Genomic DNA, 9,926 nt, shown 5'->3' on the forward strand with positions numbered 1-9,926 from the left:
TCCTTACATACTGGCCCTTATTTACTAAGTGTTGTATAGGTTTCTTTGTGGGTTTTAATTCACTGCATTTTATTTTCCACGGTATTTACTAAGGTTTCCCCTACATTTTCCACTTTCCCTACACTTTTTTCTTTTTTTTTTAATTTTTTTTTTTTTACACGTTCTGATCTGTCTGGTTTTCCTCAGTTCAAATCCACATTTTATGTGGAAACCTTAGTAAATATTTTTTTATTTTGTGTGTGACATGTCGACCACACCCATTTGGGTTTTCTTGGCAAAATGCAGTTGTTTTTTTCCAATTCTGGCGCAGACAGAACTTCTGGCGCACAACCCGACAAAACATGTCGGGTTTGCAATCGTAAATGAGGGCAACTATATCCACAATTATCTTAATATTCGGATATTGTGAGAAAGCTGCCGTCATTTTCGATTTTGGTCTAAAATTGGTAAGTGGAGCTTCAAAAGTGACTTCAACCCCTGCATTCTCATCTAGGAATTCCTGAAGTGTATGCCTCGCTGTTTCTTCACTTTCCAGCAGTGTATGAGTCGCTGTTCCTCTCAATATGATACTTTTGCAAGGCCAATTTCCTTGCAAATAAATTAATATCCTTAACCAAGGAAAAGTAATCAAATCTGGGTATTTGCGTGAACGACGGATCCTTGCTGAGTAGTGTTTACTCAGTTTCACTCGGGGTATAAGATGACAAATTAATGATGTGTAGGGAATCATGTTGTGGTGTAATATTGGAAGTACCTATTCCTATGTCAGGGTGGTTGGTGGTCAATGGAAATTGTGGAATCCCTAAAAATGTGCTGGAACTGTTGTGGCCTGTGGTTGACTGGACATGGTGGTAAGTGGTGCTCCCTTAGACACACAAACACCCGTGTATCTGCATAACTTTATGAAATGGGAATACAAATGAACTATGCATGCTGTGGAAACTCCTGTGTTGTCATCTTTCACTTAGTGCACTCTGTTTTCTATCTAATATAGGTAAACTCAACAATTCCGATCACTTCAGAAATGTTCAAAAAGCATGGTGTTTACAATCCTAACCGTATTTTCGGTGTTACCACACTTGACATTGTAAGAGCCAACACCTTTGTTGCAGAACTGAAGGTAAGATTGTTCTTTCTTATATAATACATGTCCCATTGAATCTTGAAACCATACTCACTCAAAATACAATGCTACAGACAATCTGGATCAGCGATAATGTGTCAATGACTGATAGAACTGACCAATCACAATGGGCATTTCGCAGGTAAAACACCTGCATCCTTGAAGTGCATGCACTGACTGGCTGTCTGGTAGCAGCCCCTACATGTCTTTTACTACTCCTTTACCTATGCAAGGGTTAGCTGCTGGACACTAGGCGGGGCGGCTCCTCTTACTTTTTTTGAGACAGTCTGTACTGTATGGGACCCTGACAATGCTGTTTGCTTTCTGTATTATCTACAAATTTTTCTTTAATCCATACGCTTTATTTTTTATATTTTTTTAGTTTTCCATTCAGTTATAGCTTCAACATACAATGGCCATCCTGGAACCAATTAATATTGTAACTTGAGCGAATCAGTTTATGTAAAATATATATGGTGTATAATTTATTATGTTACCAAGTTGCTGACAAGGCCCCGCATTACAAAATTACACTAACATTGTAGCCCCCTAAAAATATTACCTGTGACAGGTATACCTGTGTAATATAACTTGTACAATAGTTATGACTTTCTAAACACTATGTTTATCTTCAGGGGCTTGATCCAGCTCGTGTGAATGTTCCTGTGGTTGGTGGACATGCTGGCAAAACAATTATTCCACTGATCTCTCAGGTATGTTTTTATATGAAGTCTTCTCTCTTTTTAAAGGTGTTGTCCAGGCTTAGAAAATTGCTTCTTATCTTGCAAACACAGCACAAATACCGCCACAGGTCTTATGTAGTACTCAATCCTACTTGAATCAGTGGAGTTGAGCAGCAATACCAGACACAACCTGGGGACAGAAGTGGTGCTGTTTGAAAGGAAGTTTTTTGCTTTTATTCTGGACAACCCCCCCTTAGTCTAATCCCAATAGGGGACTACTATATGGAATCTCTAAATAACATTCACTGTACGCTATTGCATAACATTGAACAGTGCGATTGGTGCTCTACTGATACAGCCTGGCTCTACCAGGCGGTATCATTGGAGTGAAAATCTGTCATCTGGACTTTTGCCGCCATATAACTCAGTGGCATTCATCAGGGTTGCATTGGGAAAGAGTAATGCTCCTTAACAGATTACTACACCAGAAAGTACACATGATAGCCTGGGTGCAGATTGGACCCTTCAATGGGCCTTATCCTTCCCAAAAAATTGTCTGTTTATTAAAACTTTTTTTTCAAATTTCCACCAATTTTTATTAAATTTTTTAACAGAGCACCCCTAAGGTTGAATTTCCCCAAGATCAGTTGGAAGCACTTACCTTAAGAATCCAAGAGGCGGGAACAGAGGTTGTCAAAGCTAAAGCGGGATCAGGTCAGTAAAGATCTCTGTACACTGTTCTAGTACAAACTTTATTTAGTACTCTGTGTGGTGATTACATGCGTAAGGGTTTCCCTTCCTAATTTTAACTGTAATACTGTATTTAAAATATTTATCAGAGCTATTTTATATATTTTTATTTATTTATTTTTTGTCCCTTCCCATTTAACTTTAATTGGGACAAATCCCAAAGATATTTAACCCCTTTTCTGCAAAATCAGGTATATGGTGAATTAAGGCTGACTTGCATCACCACGTACATGATCAGTTTAAACCGCTGGGTGCTGAGACAGGTTAGTGAGCTCGGCTGTGCAGCACAGTTGAGAGTCCCTGAAGCTGGTCAGGGACCAATCGCAGCAGTCCCTGGCCAGCAACCGCTCCTATTGCGATCACCAATTATGACCTGTGAAGAACTAGGAAGGGAGGAAGGAAGAAGAGTCTTGTCTTGAGGACCACGCTTGAGAGACACTTCAGTCACTGACTGCAGTATCTATTAGGGTTACAGACGGAAGGAGTTTGCAAAGGGCAGGTCGTAGCCATGGCAACCAGAGGCCTGAAAAATGGCCTGTTATGGCTACGGAAGTCAATCTAAGGCAGAGCCTGCAGTGCCAAACTATTTCTGTCAGTGTAACACTGACAGGCGTAGACATAATACAGTGCAGTACAAACGTTTACTGCACTGTATTGTGTGAAAAGCAAAAAAAAATACAGCCATCCACAAAAATGACTTCTGAACAAAATACACTGTATAGTGTAAATGTAATAAGCCATTATAAAAATTAGAGAACGCTGTAATCTTAATTACCTGTAGAATAAAATTGCTATGTCCTTTTGTACCACGCTGTGTGTGTGTGTGTGTGTGTGTGTGTGTGTGTGTATTTTTCTCCAATTTTAATACAGCCTCAAATAATGGTACCTTTAAACATTGTCAACTCACCCTGCAAAAATCAAGTCGGGGGGGGGGGGGGGGGGAGAAAGAGAGAGAAAGGAAGAGACGAGGCAGGGGGGGCAGTGGTTATTTCCCTGTTCAGAGCCCCGTGTGTGCTGCGCACAGCGCTCTCACCTGCATGATTGACAGGCAGGGAGCAAGAGATTAGCAGAGCCGCACATCTGGAAATACGACTAGTGCCTGTCCGGCACTGGTCCGAAAGCTATGCAGCGCTTGCAGAACACAGTACAAGAGACCCCTAGTGGCCACTCTTTTAAAGTAAATACCGCTATAAACATTTTTTATTTTTAACAAATATTGCACTAAGGCTTCATTTAACATAAGGAACACTATATATAAAAAGTTTTACTTGATAACAGTCTTTAAGGTCAAAACAGGCGAAGGCTTCTTCTTACACTGCCATTGTGACCCAGCAGGCATTAAAAAAAATGAGAATAGCGGGAGAAATTACTGCATGCGCCGTCTCCAGCTACTCCCGCTTAAAAACCTGGCACCCGACGGACCCAATTATATTCAAAGGGGTCCGTCCGAACCCGTTGTGCCCCGTCCCGATAATGGCCAGTAAGGCAAAAAAGAGCCTAAGGGACGTTTTTGGTCGCGGCAAAAGGGCAGTGTGAAAGACCCCTAAGGAATAAAGGGGTTAAAACTGAATTATTTTGCCCTAATCATGTGGTTATCAGGGTAAATGTCTTGTAACTAGTCTCTTGCTACTGCCTTAACCTCTTAAGGACCAATACAAATAAACCTGTAAGCCCCTGAAAGACCAGGCCTGGTTTTTCAAATCGGGGATGTCTGTCTTTATTAGAGAATAACTTTGGTAACGTTTTGCCAATCACGATAATTCTGACATGGTTTTTTTTTTTGTCATAAGTTGTCATTCATGTACATAGTAAAAGTAAGCCGATATCATTTGTAGTTTTTTTTACAATGCAAAAAATCGTAATTTTTTGTAAAAATTTCATGATTTTTTTTGCTATTTTATTACTAATAGGTTGCATATATTTATACATACTGACCAAATAGTTTATGAAACTTATACTTTCAGATGTCTACTTTATTTTGACATTTTTTTTGTTTTTAATTAACATTTTAAATTAGTTAGAAGCCTAACAATTTAACTTGAAATTTTGAAAATTTGAGAAGTACATCTTTTGTGTGCTATGCAAGGTTTGCAGAAATTAAAAGGTAGTAGAACATAGGAACACCACACAAATGACCCCATTTTAAAAACTAGACCCCTCAAGGTATTCGCTAGGGGGTACAGTGAGTATTTAGTTTTTTGGCAGGAATTATTACAAAGTCAGTGTTAAAAATTCGAAATTTGCAATTTTTCACAAATGCATCATTTGGGGGGCATATTTTTTGTACATCACTTCTGATATTGAAAGAAATGCACCCTATATTTTATTTAGCTGCTTGTCCCATGTTCGGAAATACCCCCGCTTTGGCCATATATGGTTCCTTGGCCGCGTGGTAGGACTCAGAACGAGAGGAGCGCCATTTGGCTTTCAGGGCAGAACAGTACCCCCCCCACCCCCACAAGTGACCACATTTATATACCGCACCCCTACAAGTTATTGGCTGCACCAGGGACCTCTCTGATTGGTCCTTGGTCGGCTGGCAGTATAACGCGTCTGTCTGTGACAGTTAAGGCTCCTGATGGATATATCCGCCATGTTGTGGGAATAAGCACCCACTCATGGCGAATCTATCCATCACTGCTGCAGCTGGGTAGCTCAGTGTGTCCGCTCATGACTGCTGGCGGGAAATCCGCCGCTATGAGTGGACACACACTACCCAGCCGCAGCAGGGAGCTCATTACCGTGACTGCTGCATAATGTGTAGGATCACATGGTGGACATCCGCAGCATATTACATGCTGCGGATGTCTGCCAATGCGATCCTACACATTATGCATTTTTTAAATTAGATTCATTTAATAAGTGTGTGTGTGTGTGTGTGTGTGTGTGTGTGTGTATAATATATATATATTTTTTTTACACTTTTTTATGCTTTGGAATACTTAGTATTCCAAAGCATTGCAGTTATATGCTGCCTGCCAGTTTTCACTAGCAGGCAGCATATAAGGACGTGCCTCTGGCACGTCCTACAGGCAATACCCAGGGCAGACCTGGGGGTCTTTGTAGGACCCCCGGCTGCCCAGGTATGCAGCAGCACCCCCGATTGCGCTGCGGGGTGCTGCAGAACAGACAGAGGGAGCCCCTTCCCTCTGTCAGAACTCCTTACAGCGCGCGGTCACTTCTGACCGCGGCTGTAAGTGTTAAACTGCCGGGAGTGAAGTGAACTTCACTCCCGGCAGTGCGGCAGGCCCCGGCCAGCCGCGTATTACACGCAGCACCCCGCGATCGCGATGCGGGGTGCTGCAGGAGTGACAGAGGGAGCTCCCTCCCTCTGTCATAACACTTACATCCCGCGGTCACTTCCGACCGCGGCTGTAAGGGTTAAAACTGCCGGGACCGAAGTTTACTTCGGTCCTGGCAGTGCAGCAGGGTCCCGGCTGTGTGATACAGCCGAGTCCCTGCCGCGATCTCGTGGGTGCACTGAGCAGCACCCACGAGAAGAATGGACGAGTATAGACGTCCAGGTGCGGGAACGCCCGCCAACCTGGACGTCTATACTCGTCCGTTGTCGTTATCGGGTTAAACAAGATAACCAACATCTTTTTGAATGCTGTTGTTTGACACTGAATGTGATTCATTAGTAGGAGAGTTAACTAAATTGTATACACACAGTTGGCTGGGCTCCCTGTACTTGATGACACACTAACTGTAGCAATGTGCTGTTCTCCCTTTAGGGTCTGCAACACTCTCTATGGCCTATGCTGGTGCACGTTTTGTGTTTTCTTTGCTGGATGCCATGAATGGAAAGGAAGGAGTCATTGAATGCTCATTTGTTAGATCTGAAGAAACTGAGAGCACTTATTTCTCAACTCCTCTACTGCTGGGGGTATGTAAAACATGCCTAAAATGTAAAATCTAATGTGCACAGCTGTATGTATATAATACAATATGGAGTACCCATGAACCCTGACCACTGTAAGTTGTAACCTAAGTCTTTAAGGATGATCAGTTTTGAGCTTGGATACATAGAATTTTCCAACGTGCTTTACATGTGCACGTACATAATGTCAATGGCCTCAAGGTGTGAGTGCAGTTTAACTCCAGCTGTGAGATATGTTTTTGAATTTTCATGCCAGACACTGGCAGGGAACTATGGCGCTCAAGCTACAGATTTTTTGGAAGCACCATAGACTTGCCTGGGACCTCTGCCAAATCAATCTCTAGTCATCTTATCACCTATCCTTTTGGATAGGGAATCAGATGCCTAGGGGTGGAGTATCCCTCTTAAAGTTTCTGTGCCTTCACTGTCATCATACTTTTTTTAATGTGTTTCATCCCCCCCCTCTTTTTAACAGAAAAATGGCATTGAGAAGAACTTGGGCCTGGGAAAGCTGTCTGCCTATGAAGAGAAGCTGGTAGCAGAGGCTATGGGAGAGCTGAAGGGCTCTATCAAAAAAGGGGAGGACTTTGCAAAGAGCTTCAAGTAAACGTAACCTGTACAGGATGGTGGCTTCCATTAACTTATTGAAATGTGACACTTAAGTGAACCCTACAATATATGCTGTAAAGATGACTTTTTATATTCATGGCTTACATGATCACTTTACCTTCAGTACCAGAGACTTCCTCACAGCATATCTTATGGGCTCCTTTAATAGCACTTAAATCAAATACGTTTACCAACAAAAAGCAAATACTGTTGACTCAGATTGTGGATTAAACATCATATTTTTCTTTGTAATGTCTCCTACCTTATTTCTGTGCACTCTGCTTTGGTTCAACTATACAGTTGGTGCCTTATCTGTTTCATTGCTACAACATGATCGCTGAAGATATTGCTCCAGAATCCTCTTCTGGCAACTTTTAGAGAACTCTTCAATGAAATTTCTAGTACCTCCTATTTAGAAGGCATCAGGCTGCAGCTCAAAGTTTCTTCAAGCAGGAGATTGTGTAGGGTGGTGGATGTGTAGTTGTGTGTCCACTTATCATTATTAGGGGGGGGGGGCACATTCCTCTACTTTAAGAATGCAGTTTTGCAGTTTGTTAAAAGGAGGAATCTATGAATGTCCCCTGAGCTGATAGTACACTTTAGGTGTGTGTTAGCTAATGGCTCTGTAATTCCCACTGGTATTATTGTACATGTGGATACACTGCTTGAGGCACCTCAAGTAAGGGGCTGTTTCCCTCAGAAATCCAACCTCTTCCCTGATATCTATGCTCAGAGGCAGGAGCTTCTCCATATGTTTGATGGTAAGCTGATATTGGTGGATATATTATGTACACTAAAATTGAGTAGACACACAAGGTCAGACTTGGGTGGAGATTTATCAAAACTTCTGCAGAGAAAGCTGTGCTGTTGCCTATAGTAACCAATTAATTGTTTTTATATTTAGACCTTGATTGAAGTGATCTTATTGGTTAATATGGGCAACTGCGCCACTCTTCCTCAACACAGATTCTACAAAAGTGCAAAGGACTTGGAGATTTATCAAAACCTGTCAGGAGCAATTGTTCTAAGCTGATTTGTTACTGGATGAAAAGTAATTGATGTGGCCATTAATCTTTTTTTTTTTTTTTTTATTCTCCCCCCATTGTACTTTTCTTGTGACAAGTACAAAGCACTCTGGAGAGCTGTTTTTCAGACAATCTCAGACAATTTTTCCCTGGCCTATGAGACTCATTGTGCCAGCGGGCAGTAGCTGCAAAAATAAACTACTGCCCCTCAGACAATGTAGGTCTATGGATCTGCAGACTTTATATTATGTAGTATAGTAAGTGACACTGACAGCCACAACAAAAAACTCACCAGTTTTCTGCTGCAAAAGCAGCATGGAACAGGGGGCAATCAATCATTTCTTATTCACAGTAGTTTATGACTTAGGCTGGGTTCACATCACGTTTTTGCCATACTGTTTTCAGTTTTTCTAAAGGAAAAAAAACGGATGGCAAAAAAACGGATAGAACAGTATGGGGAAAAGTAAACTGTATGCGTTTTAGAACTGTATGCTGTTTTAATAGCGCATACGGTTCTGTCCATTTTTATTTAAAAAAAAACGTGTTTGAAAATTTGTCCATTTTTAATAGGTGGGGACTTAAAGATGCAAATGCGCATATGCAAAGTAAAAACTGTATAGAACCATATACATGTGTTTCCCATCGATGTCCATGGTAAAAAAAAAAAGGTTGCAGTGGTTGACCACGGTTTCGTCTCCGGTTTAAAAAGCGGAGGAGGAGAGGTGGGGTGGGGGGTGTAGGTGGTTGGGGAGGGGGAGGAGGCTGAGAAGAATGGGTTAAATCAGTAATTTTTTTTTTAAATAGGGGACTATAACATGCAATCATTACACTGGCATATCATTGTTCAGTGCATGCATAGCTTTGATTAGTGCTCCAGCCTGCCAGGAGCACCGATCAGACGAGGAGGCATGTAAGAGCCTTCCTGCTGTCCTCGTCGTTGATCGGGACACTGCAGTGGTCTTGATCAGCAGCCGTGATTATTTTTATTTTTCCGCATACAGGGAAAAACAAAGTTTATAGGGGTCAGAGGACATTTTTAAATATATATTTTTTGTGCATGTAGTTATGATTTTTATCAGAAGTAAAATAAAATCAAACCTATAAGTAGGGTATCATTTTAATTGTATGGATCTACAGAATAAAGGTAAGGTGTCATTTTTACAGGAAAATGCACTGTGTAGAAATGGAAGCCTACCACATGGTGTTTTTTTTTCAATTTTGTCCCACAAATATTTTTATTTTGGTTTCACTGTAGATTTTTGGGTAAAGTAGCATCAGTACACAGTTGAATTGGTGGTGCAAAAAACAAGCCATCATATGGGACTGTAGGTGCAAAAGTGAAAGGGTTATGATTTTTAAAAGGTAAGGAGGAAAAACGTGCAAAAAACGCTCAGTCCTTAAGGGGTTAAACACTGGCCAGTTGCTGTATACATAGCACTGCAGGAGCCATAAAGCTTCTTGTCCTGAAGATCATGTGATCACTGGGAGGCAGTTATCTGCAGGAGCTGTCCTGTAGTCAATGCTAAGGGGCTGAATTCCTCAAATCAATAAAAAATGGTGTTGAAATGTTCGTCCATTTTTATAATTTTATAGGATGGGAGATAAATAGATATCAACACAAAAAGGGCTATCCCAAATGACCGCTTCTGGTCCTATTCAATGTACATTCCCTGTATAATTTTCATAACTTCCGAGGAAGGGTCATGTGCCATGTTTTGTTGTGTATTTGCTGCTACCCTTTTTTCCCCTACCCAATAAAGTCAATGGGAAGCAAACTCTGCTGCAGAAAATATGGCACGTGAACCTATCCTAAGGGGACATCATTTTAAAAAGCATTTTAGTGATAAATTGTGCTT

At 41.3% G+C, this 9,926-nt stretch overlaps 1 protein-coding gene across 1 annotated transcript in view; it reads left to right on the forward strand.

Moving 5' to 3' along the window:
• The window catches only part of MDH2 (malate dehydrogenase 2), a 22,164-nt gene extending 14,867 nt beyond the window's left edge, over positions 1–7,297 (forward strand). The window contains exons 5-9 of the mRNA XM_056556777.1: positions 995–1,120; positions 1,759–1,836; positions 2,421–2,520; positions 6,291–6,442; positions 6,912–7,297. Coding sequence (XP_056412752.1) covers positions 995–1,120; positions 1,759–1,836; positions 2,421–2,520; positions 6,291–6,442; positions 6,912–7,043 — 588 coding nt within the window. The 3' untranslated portion in view covers positions 7,044–7,297. The remainder of the gene's footprint in view (positions 1–994; positions 1,121–1,758; positions 1,837–2,420; positions 2,521–6,290; positions 6,443–6,911) is intronic.
• Positions 7,298–9,926: the final 2,629 nt, after the last annotated feature.

The sequence above is a fragment of the Hyla sarda genome, chromosome 2 (genome assembly GCF_029499605.1).
Source record: "Hyla sarda isolate aHylSar1 chromosome 2, aHylSar1.hap1, whole genome shotgun sequence".
Classification (NCBI taxonomy): Eukaryota; Metazoa; Chordata; class Amphibia; order Anura; family Hylidae; genus Hyla; species Hyla sarda.